Source organism: Sinohyriopsis cumingii, chromosome 3 (genome assembly GCF_028554795.1).
Source record: "Sinohyriopsis cumingii isolate HCF-2022 chromosome 3, ASM2855479v2, whole genome shotgun sequence".
Lineage (NCBI taxonomy): Eukaryota > Metazoa > Mollusca > Bivalvia > Unionida > Unionidae > Sinohyriopsis > Sinohyriopsis cumingii.
This window is the reverse complement of record NC_142963.1, coordinates 63,730,500-63,746,962: the sequence shown is the minus strand read 5'-3', so window position 1 is coordinate 63,746,962 and position 16,463 is coordinate 63,730,500. Positions and strand designations below refer to the sequence as shown.

The 16,463-nt window shown below is 38.7% G+C and overlaps 1 protein-coding gene across 2 annotated transcripts in view; it reads right to left on the bottom strand.

Moving 5' to 3' along the window:
* The window catches only part of LOC149802990 (uncharacterized), a 316,457-nt gene that overhangs the window by 223,516 nt on the left and 76,478 nt on the right, over positions 1–16,463 (bottom strand). For both annotated transcript variants that reach the window (XM_089952526.1, XM_089952525.1), the window contains exons 17-19: positions 14,682–14,876; positions 12,676–12,798; positions 1,342–1,431 (exon numbers count right to left, since the gene is read on the bottom strand). In XM_089952526.1, the coding sequence (XP_089808652.1) occupies positions 1,342–1,431; positions 12,676–12,798; positions 14,682–14,876 (408 nt within the window). The remainder of the gene's footprint in view (positions 1–1,341; positions 1,432–12,675; positions 12,799–14,681; positions 14,877–16,463) is intronic.

Here is a 16,463-nt window from a genome sequence, read left to right as displayed (position 1 = left end):
CTTTTTTGAAGATTTAATTACACTGTTGTGCTTAAATACTGTTGCTGCAGCACATAAGACCTATCAATATTCATTTTTTGATGTGTAGTGGTTGTCACACCAAAAGGACCACATCATGGCTTACGATGTAATCAGTAAAAATCTTCTAATCTTATACAAATCTCTCTTGTAGCAATATTAATCAGAACGCTTTTGACTGGATTTACCACTTGCATACTCTACAGCTGGTAGGGTTCAACATCTCTTTTTAAATGGGAGTCTAGGCATTTGAAACTATGATCTGGTAAAAAAAAAAACCCACTGTCATGTGAATAGTTTAACTGTGTATAATAATAATAATAATAATAATATCTAAAGTACATGCTCTTTAAAATGTAGCCAAATCACTGAAATTTTAAATGCACCTTAAGTATGAATTTACAAAAATATCAGCCTAGTCATTAGAGCATCCGACTCAGATGCAGGAGGTCGCAGGTTTGAACCCTGGCCAAGTCATACCAAAGAGGTTCGTGTTAGCACTGGTCAGCCTGGTGTCAGGATAATGTGACTTGGTGGGACATCATGCTACATGTCTGCAGCATGATGCCCCAGTGCTAGACATCACTTTAAAACTGCCATACTGCAGACATCATAACGATATGACTGAAAAATTGTTAAAGCTACATTAAAAATCCAAATCACACACACACACAACGATATTACAAAGCCATTTTTGTTCAGACTGCATTATTTTGGAATGTGTGGCATGTACTTGAAAACAATCATTTATAAATCAATGTTCTAATTACATTCCATTATTATGATTTGGAGAATGTTTTTACCGTCGTTTCATCACCTTTAATTTTACTGTTCACTGTGGTTGGTGAATTGCATGCTGTACATAGCATATTGGTACTGAATTTTATTTTACCTGTGAGCACATCCATGTAACAACCATGTACCTAACAATGTACATTAGTCTAATCCATCCACTCAAAACAGCATTTCTTTAACAATGCATTTGATGTCACTTTATTTTTCCAAACAGTAAAACGATTTAAGGTTTGAAGGGATTAAATAATCCCCAACTAGATCATAACTGTGCCAGGTAAATACTTTTAATGACAGGAAGTGGGATACAATTAATTATGGACCTTCATCAGACTATAGTCATATGTGCATGGCTAATTCTTTTATACCCTTAGCTATATTACAAGCAATATGATAAATCCTACATAATTTACCTTGCACATTGGACTAACCCTGTTAGAAAAGGTAGCAATACACAAAAATGAACATTTTATTTTTGATAATTAATCTTGTATAAAATAATAACTCATTGTGTCTATCTATAATACATACATCCTCCTGGCTGATCTTTAGATCTGGAACAAATGGATCCAGGTAGAAAAGAGCCCGCAGACTGAGAGGGCTACACCAGGGTATCACCACCTGTCACAGAAATCATTATATTAACAATACTTCTTAGTGACGTTGTGAATTCACCTTTATCTGAATGGTACTAACTGCATATATTTCAACAGCGACCACAAGCCACACATTTTGGAAACTGGATAAACTATTATTCATTTGTGAAATTAACAGGACTTTCTTTCCAGACTGAAGCATAATCAGAAGAACTGAACATTTTTTTTGAGATCCTGAAAACTGATACCCACAAAAATAAGACACCCAAGTTGGCCTTATATTGCTCACTTGGCTCAGGTAAGATGAGATTATATGTGCTGTGCCACTCAAACTCATTCGAGATCTTAATGATACAAGCTTGAAGTACATGCCAATTTTGATAAGAATCTGATCAGCTATAGTCTTTAGTGTAGTAACAGCCTCAGCCAATCAAAATGTTAAATATAATCAAAAACTTTATTCATACTCAAACTCATCCTAGATGTTGATGACAAAAAAATATAGTTTTCTGGGGTGGGTGGGTGGGTAGAGAACTAATTTTAAAGATGTAATGCTTACATGTTGCTAAACATAATTTTTTTATCTATATCTGATTGGACATACTGCCACAAGTGTGGTACCAGGCCCAGCCAATTTGCCAAAGTAAGTTATTAATATGGGCAGCGGTTGCTTATAATCAAACTTGGAAAATTGTCTTTACCTGTCTATTTCAATAGACAAAGGGCAATATCTCTTGCCCATTAGCTCCTCTTGGCACCAACACGTGTTGCTCTTTTTATGCTGAGTGAGATTTTAATGAGGGGTGGTTGGGAGGTTTTTAAGTAATGTAATTGGGTAAGTATTCTCAGAGAAACATAATTTACTTAAAAATGTGCTTTCTCCTTTTAATACATTACCCAATCACATTATGTTAGGAGAATAAAAAACAGGAAGAGGGGATGCTGAGCATCCAACCTCTACCTCTGGTATCCTTATAGGGAAGAATAGCTGAATTCCCCAACATGACCAATAACCTGTTCTCCTAATTACATAAGCTACACTGCCTGGGTCACTCGACCTGGGACCCTATGATACAGCTATGAAGATAAATACTGAAATCTTCTTACCTATAAAATTTAACCGACGATTCAAGCTAAGTTAACAGGTTGTGTTGATTTACCTAGTTGGGTCTGGTGGCTGGCTGTGCTGCTACCACTGGACCTAAAAAATTCAAGGTTTGCTGCTGAGATTCTGAATCTCTGAGAACGTTGATTCAGCATGCCAGCCAATGGCTTCTATTATATCTTGGATAAAATGTTGCATCCGAATGTGAGACTCATGGAGATAGCTTGAAACTTCTGCGCAGTAATCTTTGTGAGGAGACTCTGATCTGGTGAGACATCAGAGTACACCAAGGGAACAATCTACTTCAGCCACAAAGAAAGGGCTTGAATGGTGCTATCCAGTGTTCCAGCTCACACCAGAAGGAAGAGGCATTTGCATGTGCCACAACTTGTCTATGTGTGCTTCAAGTAATGCTTGAGAGCACGAACAGGATCTTGCATGCTGTTCTCGACCTGTCTATGGAAGAGAGTGAATGAGTGACAACCCTTTGATTACTGGTAGACAGTAACCTATTTTGGGACACAAAGTCTGGTTGTGTCAAGAGAATAACCGAACCCTCTGATCTGAACTGAAGAGAGTTCAGGTGGACATAAAGGGCATGCAGCTTGCTTACCCTGCATGTAGACATTAAAGCTATCAGGAAACATGACCGGTAAGATAGTGACTTTAGCTAAATGTAGGCTAGAGGTCTGAATGGATTCAAATCGAGCCATGTTAAAACCCAGGATTGGTTCTATATGGAGACAGAATGAGGGGTTTTGGTTGATTGAGATAAAAAATGTGTAAAAGATTTTATAAGCCTATAACCTGCCCAAAATAATGGCTGCCATTATACCGGAATGTGTCCAATATCATGGGGCAGTAGCCTTGATAGAGACTGGGTCCAAGTGTTTCTCTTCAAACAGCAAGAGAAAGAAGGTAGGCCAGTTTAGGTTGGGGGCCCACAGAAGGACGAAGATGTTGGTGTGACAACAGTCTCTAAAAAACACTTTTCCTCATCAGCCTTTAGAGTGATGGGCCTTCTGTTCTTGAGAGCCTAGCAAATAGAAGAAGAGGACAGTCCTGGCAGGGAAGAGCTACCCCATGGTTGCTGAAGAAGAGTTGGGTTGGACAGAATCTTCTTTGGAATATCTATCACTAGAATGAGTAGATTAGTGACCCAGGACTTGTCCCATCTAAGAGCAGCAATCAAAATCATCTTGCCATTCTGACCCCTTAATTTCTGGGTTATTTTCAGTCTCAACACTGTGGGAAAGGAGGCAAATGCACCCCTCTCAATTGATAGAGAGTGCATCCACGGGCCAAGCTTTTGGGTCTGGAACTGGAGAGATGATGGTAGGTAGCTTGGGATTCCATCTCATCACAAAGAAGTTGATAACTGGTCACCCCAAAAGTGCACAAATCCGAGTAGAGACCGATTGATGGGAGAAATTTCGTGGACAGAGTGTTGGCCACAACACACAGGATGGGTGATTTAGTGCCTTCCTGTTTGAGGAGATAGGTCATTACCAGTGAGTTGTCCAACCTAATGAGACCCATTTTCGCTGCAGAGATGATCGTTTTAAAAGTGAAAGGCAACTGGTGGACACCCCCATCGTGCACACTAGCATCAGTACCTAACATTATTTCCGCTTGGGGCTTCTCCGGCAGGATTCGCTAGGCCAGCCAACCTGGGTTGCACCACTGATGCATGTATGATCGAATCTCAGTTGTGATCATGACTGTTTGATCAAAGGGACTTGAAAAGGGGTGCTACTCTGCTCACAAGTCTGCTGCCACAGTGAATAAACCAAGATGCTGCAAAACTCTCACTGAAATCGATGTGCTGTTGGAAATGGACTCAATGAGTTTGACGATTCTGATTACATAAACATGAGGATGCTGCACTTGATTCTGGTTGGTTAAAATTCCAAGTCCAGATGAACAAAATTCTGGGATGGACAGAGGTCCAACCTTCCCAGTTCACTAGAAAGCTTGGATGATCTAAACAAGAGAGGAGATCATTTCTGCCTTGGGGTAGGATAGAACATTTCTGGAGGAGGGCATTCAGATCCAATGCCATCATTGTAGAAGATGTAGATTGGATCAGGTGATGATGGAATTCATAATCTCAGTTAAAGCCCAAGGGCTGATGCTGAGACCAAAGGGAGAAGTTGAACTGATAAACTGTGTTGTGATAAGCAATTGAAGAAAATGTTCGTGACACAAGATGGATAGGGATGTGAAAAGGCCTTGAATAAAACTCCACGGATTGTGGTCTTTGCACAAGCTCTACTGTGTGGCTTGGATGAACTACCATATGTCCTTTTGTACAAAGGTATTCTTTTCCTGATCTGACCATGAATCCATGAATAGAGGGGCAGGGGTTGGATGAAGTAAAAATGGAGCCCATCCAAAATAACCTGGATCTCCCACCCAGTCTGACGGATGGAGGAGGTCCAGTGAGCCCGAAAAAAAAAGGTGTCAGCCACCCCCAGATAGGCTTCCTGCAGGTTGTGGAGGGTGTCAAAGTTTACAGTTTGGAGGCTTAAAGGCAGAGCAAGTCTGTTTCTTACTGCCTCTCTATGATTGCCTCCTATGTTGCTTTGATTGTGGTCCCCTAGCATTGGGTTTTGATCAGTACTGATGTATATCTGACAGAAAATCCTGTCTCTGGGCCACTGATCATCCTGTCGCACTGGCAGGGGCTGAGAGGGTCCAAACGCTTCTGCGGGGGGAGCGGCAAGTTGGAGGGGTAGTTCTTGCACTGCCTGCCCCTGAACCTCTTTGATTAATCCTCCAAAAAGCAAAAGAGACCCAAATGGGTTCATCCGTAATGCAAGAGTATGGAGTGGTTTAAGTGATGTTGACCACAGAAATGTGTCCCCTCAGATTAGGTCTATTGGCAGAAGCCATCAAGACAATGACCATAATACGGTGAACTGCTCAATTAAGGACCTCAGTGATCCTGGCCATTTCAGCTGAGCCCATTTTTGGATCTTTTTGAATGCCGCAAGATTGCCAATGAAGCCAAGTCTAACAGAGAGGATGTCACCACAATGTTTCGAACCAGCTTTGACATGGAACAAGTTCTTACCCACTTTGTAGTATAATGGAGCTGACATGTGAATGGTTGCTAAATTCTTGGTATGAACCAGAAGGTTCATAATGAAGGTGCTGGAGTGCATCTGATACCACCAAGAGGAGGAAGTCACTGAAATCTGGCTTTCTAAGAATGCCTTAGAGTTGCCTTGGCCACCATCTGACCAAATGCCATCCATTAATCTCTTTAATCTTGCTGACGGTGTCTCTTCTTCCTTCCATAAATCAACCAACACCCTGACTTTGTAACCTGGGTAGTGGTAGGGGGTGGAGGGTGGAGGGCATTCTGAAATGGCCAACACCCAATAGATTTTCTCGATGATGGATTGAAAGCTGATCGGATCTGAATAAGGTGGGTTTTGTTGGCTTCTCATCACACTTGTCTGGGTTGCCTTGTAGCTCTGCACAAGTCCTGCTGGGTGGCATCAATGACTCTGGCTAGTCTTTTTTGGCAGTGGCACTAGCTCTCCCTTGAGGGTAAGCAGATGAAGTCCAACATAGCTAGAACTGCCAGCTGGTATGAATAGTGTGTGGTTGGCCCAGGTGCTGGCAGTGTTTAAGACAGTCCACCAATCATCAGTACTGGCTGCTCCAAAGAACTGGCTGAATGGACAGAAATCTCCAGAACAGTAGTGATAAGATGCCAATGGCATGGCTAGATGGTCAGATCTTTCACCAAGATCCCTGTATTTGCTATTTCAATGAAAAGGTCCAAATACTGGGTTGCCTAAAATTGGGGAATTGGATGACAGATCTCGGACGGAGATAAAAGCTAGACAATGTGGACTCCAATCTCCATCCCATAGCCTCAATAATGTTGGTTAGGGAACAGTTCCAGTTGAATGCTAGGCTGGTGGCAACTGCTCTAGTTTCAAGAGCTGAAATGCGTAATAGGTTCATTTGAGGTGGATTTATTTCTCTATATGCCACGTGAATAACCTATTTGAGATAGTCTGTGTTGATATATCTTCCTGTCCTGTCTTGACAGGTAGAAAGAGGCATGATCTTCCTCACTGCCACAACAAGGTACCACTTCAAAGCCCAAACTAGGTTTTGTAAGGTGGCCTTCAGCTGACGTGTCAAGACAAGACAGAGGTTTCAAGAAGAAAGTCTGGTTACCCATGACAGGAAGGCAGTTCATGGCGATGAAAAAGGATGCCACCATAAGAGTGACCCATCATGTTGGAACTGCATGTAATTTGGTTCTGCTGATAGGGCATGTATTTTGCTAATTCTGCCTGCTGTCACTAACACCTTGAGGAAGCAGGTCTTGTAGGAAAGGTGTGTAAGAGATGCACCTGATATTAATTCAAAAGGTGTTTTGTTAAGCTAGGTTATTACCTATGATAGGTTCCACTTGGGAACTGGGTTAATGTTTTCGCCTTCTATACTCTAAGTAGGTGAGTAGGTTGGATAAGTCCTTGTTTTGTCGGATATCCTCTCTTTTGTCATGACAAAAGGTGTCAGTGATCGTGGAGCGGTAACCTTTTATCGTATTCAGTGTGAATCTTTCTTTGAAGAGCCAGAGGAAATAAGCTATTTGCAGTATAGATGCCTGGAGAGGTATGATGTGCTTGTGCATCTCTGGGTAAAAACATATGTTGTACCTTTGTATACATTCAGAGTGAAGGGCATTCTTCCTAGAGTGATTCTCTCCACAAATGGTTGTGAGAATTGTTCATTGGTGAGGGCCTCTGTTTAATATGATCCAGACATGCAGGTTGCACAGCTCTGAGTGTGAATGAAACAAACTGCCATTATGGTTTTTTGAGTAGATGCGGGAAAATCTAAATTTTCCAAGAAGTTCCCATTGCAAAATTGATGAGGTCATTGATCCACAACTTCTCCCATCCGAGTGGTGCAATGAGGATAAGGTGACACTCTGATTCTTTTGCCTTCTGTATCACTTTCGGAATCAGGTGTTGGAGGGTAGGCATATGCATCCAGGTCATTTCCAATCTATCAACAGCGTATCAACTGCCCAGGCTTTGATTCAAGGACTACAGATACAAAGGTTGGGAATTTGGTATTCCAACTTGTGAATCACAGGTATATCCTGGAAACCTTGTGAATAGGGGCATGAAGGTTCACACTGATGGCGAAGTCTCCCTCATGGATGGCATTCAAAATGAACTGTGGTGTGTCCCTTGAAAACCAATGGTTATGTATGAATTGATTGAGGGCGCTTATGTTTCACCTGCTGGAAGACAGCCGTAGATATGAAAGTTCAACATCAAATTCATGGCAACATTATAGCACACTAACTGCCGAATGTCATCAAAAAGCTATCTAGACTATACATATGGAGTGTGGCTTTGTCATCCACAAAGTGGCCATATCACTGTCAACTGGTGGGGTTTCTAAATGAAAGACTGGTGTGTGGCAAAGGTTGAACTGTCGACAAACTGATGATGAAGGCAGGTGAGAATGTCTGTAACTCTCCCGGACTGCAGAAGTAATTGAAGTAAGACTCTTCCATTCCATCATAAGATCAACAGATGCTGGAGCTCTGGTCCAGGTTGCTGACAGAGTGGGAGGAGGAGGGCAAAACTCCAGGGATCAAAGGTGGAAAATGTACTCACTGGAGGCTCAGAAGGCTGACTCTTCCCGTCGGACAGTGTAGAATAGATGACAGCACTGGAGAACAAGCAGCATCATCTTGGTTGCATGAGGTGAGGCTAAGGTCACCTGGAATGCTCAAGACTCAGTTGGCAAAGAGCAACAAGGTATGTTGCTCATCAAACTCATAGAACGCCCTGAATTGGAAACCATGTCTTTGCGACAGTTGTGGAGTAAAGAGTCTCTTCTTGTGGCAGAGTGTAGAGAAACTGTTAAGTGATATCTGTTTAAGCATGAGGATATTCATGGTATCGTGCCAAATGACTGTCTGGAGGTGGTATGAGGGTCAGACTGGTCTCTGCACAGCTGCAAAAGTCAGATTCAATGTACTTGAAGCAGGGCTGTTCATGATTGAGCCTTAATATTGATGCTTTGTTGCTTCATGATCCCTAGTATATGGCTTAGGCCAGTCACAACAGAAATAGGCCATCCGTAAGGGGAGGCTATCATTAGGATCATCAGTCTGGGATGGGTTATGAGATGTTTGATTCATGTAACCGGTCTACATGTCTGCTGAGTGAGAGGGAATTTTGCTGTCTGTTCTGTCTGTTAGCTCTGTCCCTCACTATTCCACAATACAAATCAAGTTGAAGCTGAGGAGGCAAGGCAGAGGGAGTTGCAAAAAATGCTGAGTCCTGTGGTGTGACTTGGGTGCCTGAGCTGTTTCAGAACATGTAAATGTTTGACGCTTCATGGCTGAAGCGTAAATTGATTAATCTCCCTTGTCCACCAGAAATTCTCACACTGAGGAAAGGTTAGCATGCAGACTTGTTGCACTTTGCCCATAGTTCTGTTCTGTAAAATAAATAAAGCAAAATGTAAAAACATGTCGCCCTATAGCCCTGCACCTGTCTTTTAGAACGCATTGTCAGAGCAGAGCTAAATCTTTAAAAGTTGACCGAGAAATTGATAATAGTCTAATAAAGCAATAAAATACACAGGAAAAATATAATGACAATACCACCTGCAAGGAGGAGAAATATAAACATGTGGGCCTGCACATGTGATGTTTGAATACAGTGTAGGTGCAGAGCTATACCAAATGATAGTTACATGGAAAAAAGTGATAGCTGACAATATCATATACAATGTTACCTGTAGGGAAGGTTAAGGATGGTATGGACATGTAGAATCACTGAAGCTAGGTGTTCCAAGGCTAAGGACAACGTGGTAAAAGAAACTCACCTGTATGACCATATATAACAGAATTATACATATATAAGGAGTTTTGTAAGGGCATAAAGACATGCACACATATAAATATTATTGCCTGAACCCATCTTGCAAGGTCGTATAGGCTGCCCATGCAACTGACTATGTGCTCTTTAAATATCATGGAATGCTTATGCAGATAAACATTGCTCAAGTGTCTCCTACAGAAACATGCATGAGCAAGACACAGCTGAGTAAACCATGTATATAAAGCTGACCTGTACTTGTCCAACCAGAGTGGAAGCAATACAAAAATGTATACATTACGCACAAAGAACCTTCACATGAAAGGGAACTGAGGCACCATTATAGATATGTACAAAGTAGGTGTTACAATATCTATTATGATGCAATTATGGCCCACAGACCACCTGTACATGCAAAAAACATTGAAGTTGGTGCCTGGACTCTACGAATGCCTTGGAAAAGAAAGTCACTGACATGTACCTGTTCATAATGGAATTACACATATAGTAGGAATTTTTATTAGTGCTAGAGACTTGCACATACAAAATAATTAAAGCCCAAACCAAATGTAAAGTCACTTAGGCTCCCCGTGTACCTAAATGTGTGATGATGACAAAGTGTTACCAACTGTAAAGGTGGAACTTTGCCAGGATAGGAAGAAAAATTTGGAAATATAGCTGGGATATACTCCAACTTGTAACAGTATATCTTCGATGAAGGTTCTGGCTCTTGTGAGGTTTTTTGAGATGACAGCATGCTTCTTGGCATGAGTGGAAGTAGTAATTAAAGGGTCCTTAGACTTTGCCAGTAGGTCTTATTGTGGAGATCACTCTGATTGACTGCCATATAGATTGGCAGACTACTTTTAGCTCCTTATAGCTAAAAGTAGTATCTGGGAGGGCTGGATTTGCAAGGTAGTAGTAGAGTTCCTAAGGTAATATATATAGGTTATTGACTGAGTATTGAAAAATATTGGTCCCAAGTGTATATGGCAAAGGACGCCCAGGCTTGTGAGGGTATTCTACGCCATGAACGAGGGACCAATATTTTTCAATACTCAGTCTATAACCTTTAAATTATATACTTCAAACAATCATCTTAATCATTCTTTTATATTAAAGGAATAACATAATTGAAACAATAAAATTTAATTTGTTTTGTTTTATATTTTACGTGACTTTCAATGAATGAAACCTGAGCACTGCGCATTAATATGCACTTTTTTAATACTATGAACATGTGCGTCAATGGTGGAAAAAACAGCTTGATAATGAGAATGGAATGTCATGTTGCCAAAGAAAAACTACGAAACATTAATGTGGTCTTTGTTGGTGACTTGGTCATATTTAGATGATGCTGTCATAACTGAAGAAGTACATATGGTAAGGGGGTAGATTTGGAACAGCAGTGTTCATCAGGATTTAAAAATATTCCTTCTATTCATTTACAATTAGTTTAGAGTTGTATGCCGTGACTGATGAAATACTTTTGTGTCCTGTAAGCTCTATGATTTTATTTGACGACACTCTGGCATTTGAGAGTGTGGTAACTGTTGTTTTCCTAATGGAATGATTCATGAAGCTATTCTGAAATTCCCACATTTTCAGCAGCAACTTTCATCAGGGTAATGTGTCCCATAGGTCTTGAGTAATACCTCAAAATAAGGATTGATATTCCTTTTTAACACGCTATTTCAAGAGATTCCAAGTATGGGATAAAACAGTGTTATTCTGAGTGTCTAAAAGTGCACCATTTATGTGAAACAGAACATGCTCATGCATCTGCTGATTGATATCGTATCCAAGGTTAGTGTGACATGCTCTCTGTCTGTCTGTCTGTCTCTTTCACACCCTCTCTCCCTCTGTTTCCATTTTTTTCTTGCAATTTTAAGTCTTTGAATTTTGGTGGTGGCTATAGTAGATATTTTTTAAAATTTCATTTTGGAAGAGCACTATATCCAGCCATCACATAAAAACAAAACGTTCACTAAGATAGTTATTCAATTGGTGTGGAAGGGTCTTTTCTATTGTCCTAGGCTCTCCCTTCACATCTCGTTGCGTCACCACTTTGTTTTTTTCTGATTTTCAATTAAATTTTTCATGTCACCTAGATTTATGTGTAGATCTCTTGCCACCACATTTATTTCTTCCTCAAATGGTTAAAGAAGCAAAACATTGGAAACCTCAAAATTTTAAAAGTGGTAAGCGTTCATTGCCATTTTTATTTCCATGTAGACAAAAGTAATTCTTCAAACATGGGCACAAAATTACCATATAAGGAAGCAGTGAATATTTTACTTAGCTCTAGTTAATATTGCTGGATACTGACCTGACCCTTAGCAACAATGTCAAACTAATGAGACTTTTATGAATAAGATTGGATAATGTATTTAAAGAAGAATCACATCTGTGTGAGATTCTGATAGTACAAGTTAAGACAGCTCTCCCAAGCTAAAACATGCCTTGTAAAAATGCGATTTTGGATATAACAAATTACTATTATGGACTCCATGACCAGAATCATGGAATTGCATAACAATAAGATTTGAGAGAAAACAAGGTGAAACTTGGTCTTATATCTTCACTTCCTTTTCAAAACACCATTATTTAAAAAATTTTGATTGTCCCAGCTATACCAGGTTTCTGTATTCTGTGCTGTTCTTAGGATATCATGTTTCTGTAGGCATCACAGTTTTCTGTATATTGCGATTCAGTACATATTGTGGTTTGTAATAACGGACCATGACTACAACATTGTGTGATGGAGAGCTGTACTAAGCTGGATCATAAGTTGATAAAAAAATATACTGTCCCAAGAGTAGTGACAAGTTTGTCAGCCAATCAAATATAAGATCATTTCATTAATATGCATGGTTGGTGCTCATCATCAGTCGTCCAAGATCTTAAATACAAGCCTAAGTAAATTTTGTTAAAAATACAGCTACTGAACCAATCTGAAGCCAGATTAGCTCATTATAATGCAATGATCATATTCTTAATGAGAAAGAAAGAAAGAAAGAAAGAATGGAAAGAAAATGTCTATGAATCTTTCCAACATTAGAAAAAAATATTTCACTCATTAAGTAATGAAAATTCATCTCAAAAGAATTTAGTTATAAAGTTTTCCCTGTAATTTTCATTCAGAGCTATTATTCTTTGACAATTTCATCATCACAGACAAAATAAATCTCAAAAATGACCACATAAAGAAGCCCTGACTTGATATGTTCAATGAATCTGAGATCATGTTTGGATTTTATCACTAGCCCTAGATTTTATGTCTTACCCCAAAAACAAACATCGCATTCCACATCCAAGACCATGTCCTGTAAAGGTAATTCCACCATCTCCAACAGGGATATCTTGTAGTAGTTTTCTGGTTAAGGTATTTCTCAACCAAATATGCAGCCTGTATGAATATAAACAACAAAAACTTGTGTCTTACTGTGCTAATGTAATGTTGCCTCTCAAGAAATGAATAAATGTGTTCCATGTAACCTGATGTCACACCTGCAGCCATGTAATTGTCTTCATGCACACACCCCACATCCCCACCACCATAACAGACTTTTCCATGTGAACTCTTTAAAAGTAAAACCATGTTTTCCTATAATGTCAGACCATTGTGACTTAACCTGATTACTGCACATACTTTGCACAGATTGTCGTAGTCTGAATATACCTCTTCATTTATTTGTACCCACCTAACAATTTGAAAAACATAAAGGATGAGATATAAAATGTCATTTCATTTACTGATATATAATTTCAAACCTGATTATGACCTGGGGTGTCCTAACACCATTATTTCCTGGGTGTTTCATACCAAACAAAAGTTTTTAGTGTAAAAGATGAACTTGCTCACAGGTCATTTCCAGTTCCTGGACAAATCCATTTTCAGCAAAGGGGTGGATGGATGCACGACTACACATGGATGTAAACAGAAGGTAAGTACTATGTCATCTGTTTCCAGGTCAGGTGTCCTGGATTCCAACTTATGAAATCCTACTGAGCACACTGTTATAATATGTTATAATACACATTATTTCATACCATGAAATAACTGAATTCATTCAATGGAATATTATTGGAACAGAAATATTAAACAGCTATTTTAAAATCAGAATATTCTAAATTTGGATACCAACTCACAAGGGTTTGTAAATTCTTCCCAAGCGTTTGTAAATTTCTTCTCCCTTCTAAGTGAAAATGTATCATCATGAAGCAAATATTTAAATAACTTGACTGATTGGGAAAGTTCCAATTCAGAGCTGAGAAATGTTTATTTATGACAAATAATATCTGGACAAAAATCGTGCATACTTTATTAGCTTTGAAGTCCAATTTTTAATAGGAAAGTTAGTCTTTCATCTGAAAGCTAATCTTTCAATGGGAAGCTAATCTTTCATATAGAAATTAATCTTTCATATGGTTAATCTTTTAAATATAACTTAATCTTTCATATGGAAGTTAATCTTTCATATAGAAGTTAATCTTTCACAGTGAAATTAATCTTTAATAGGGATGTTAATCTTCCATAGAGAAGTTAATCTTTCATACGGGAGTTCATCTTTCATAGGGAGTTCAATCTTTCATAGGAAGTTCAATCTTTCATAGGAAATTCAATCTTTCATAGGGAGTTCAATCTTTCATAGGGAATTCAATCTTTTATAGGAAGTTCAATCTTTCATAGGAAGTTCAATCTTTCATAGGGAGTTCAATCTTTCATAGAGAATTCAATGTTTCATAGGGAAGTTAATATCTGATAGGAAAGTTAATCTTTCATTTGCTGTCATCCAGCTCAGATTTGTACTTCTCTCTCCATCAGTGTCAGTAAGTGCCTACCAAAGGTAGAGAAGACTGGTTTCATTTGTAACAACTAGAAGTTAGTGTCAGATCAAAAAGCATTCACATTCAGATCATTAACATGGCCAAGTTTAGAAAATGATAACTGTAAAATTTAAACATTTTTACAAACAATTTCAGATTGCACAATAAGGATATCATGAAAAGTGCTTACATTATCATCACCACCATAATCATCACCATTGCCATCATTATTGTCATCATCACCATTACCAACACCTCCATCATCATCATCATCAATAAACACCACCATCATCATCATTCATGGCTGGTACTATCCTGTTCAACCCAAACCATAAGTTGAACACACAGCACAGAGAATTATTTCATTATTATATTTATGTGACTAAAGATCTCAGTCTATAATGTTTGCAGTCAGCTGTACATATACTCAAACAAAGAATGTATACAGTAAAATGTTTGTACTTTATTTTGCTTTGACAGTGATGAAGTTGGTGCAGTTTGTCCCTTTGCTGCCAACACAGTTGGGATCACTTCAGTCTCCTCCTCATAGACTCGACTCACCAGCCAGTTGCTAGGAAACCAGATACGTGTGGAGAATGTAAAGACCTTATTTGGTATCTTCACTTTGCTCAGCTCTTTCAGTAACACAGGTTCTCTCTGTTAGAAAACAAAAATCCATAAAGCAAATTTCAATGCAAGTCAACAACAATAAAAGAAGTTTAACCTGCACACTTGGAACAGTCACTGCTGATATGATACAATGGCTGTGGAAGGCAGGGTGAAACCAGTGCTTGGTTATTCTTTAGCCACTGACTGTTGAAGTCACAGAAAAACATTTAACAAAGTACTTCACAAAGACTTTTTACATAAAATAAATTCATGTGACATAAATTCAAAAGCAATATCTTTGGTTTCTGACTTTCTACTGGGCAGGACATTGACTGCTGTCCTAGAATAAAAACCATCAGGCTGAATCAGCCTTGACTCTGGTGTCCCTCAGGAACAATCCTCTGCCTGATCTTCTTTCTAGTCTACATAAATGACTTTAGTGACTGCCTTCAACACAGCACTCTAACTGCTGATGATAGTATTATCTACCACAAAATACAATCCCATGACGAAACCCTCAAACTACAGTCAGATATTAATACTGCAGTCACGTGGGAAAATGGCAGGCTTTTATGCTTTCCACAAATACAACCTTTTAAGTTTTTACCAACAAGAAAAATCCAGTTAAACAAACATCCAAACAGTATACGAGGGCTCTCAAAACTCACTTATTTCGACTACAAGAACAAACTTAAAGACCTAATAATGTTTCCTACCTGAAATATTCTCAGCATGTTTTTTATTTTTTTAATGTTTTTCTAATTTCATGGTGTGTGTTTTTTGTAATAATATTATTATATGTTTTTTATCTTATAGGTGTTGTCTAATGTTGTAAAGCGCTTAGAGCTTTTAAAGATTATGCACTATACAAAGTCCTCATTATTATTATTATTATATCTAGAACAGACTCTGACTTAAGCAGATTCCGCTAATTACTTAGAACTATACAATCAGATCTTAACTGGGACAAATACATAAATAACATAACATCCAACAGAAACAAATCACAGGGATTTTTCAAAAGAAACTTATATCTACATGATCTAAAGTATAACACAGTAGAAGTGTGTGGGACCCAAATAAATCAAACCAATAAAATCAAACTGAACAAATTCAAACAGAAGCGGCACACTACATATTAAAATGGAGTTAGAAACCTGTAGAAAAGGTCCCTTTTTTGAAAGAAAATCACAAACCTTTTAATCAAATTACATTCTTCTTGCAGAAATAACCTGCAAACCTCTTGCTAAAAACTGAGGTCCTTGTGATAAACCAATTTTTGGAGTAAAATATATTTCTTTAACAATGCCATACCTGCCATATTCCCAGACAGTCTGGGGTGGGGGTGGGGCACTTAGAGTATGTGTTTTGAGGTCCATAGGAGGATCAGTGTGTATGGCCTAAGAAACAAAATCCAACTGAGACTAAGTTATCTTTTCAGATAAGCCTATATAAAATTACTTGAAATTCAAGTTTGATTTATAATGAAAATGACACGTTTTCTTTGCAGCATTTAATATACTTAAAAAACCAGAATAGTTGGTAGGTTTATTATAGCATTATCCAACAGCATCACCACATGTGTGTCCACATTCACATCAGGGTTCCTGCCACAAATTTAAAAACAATTCAGGA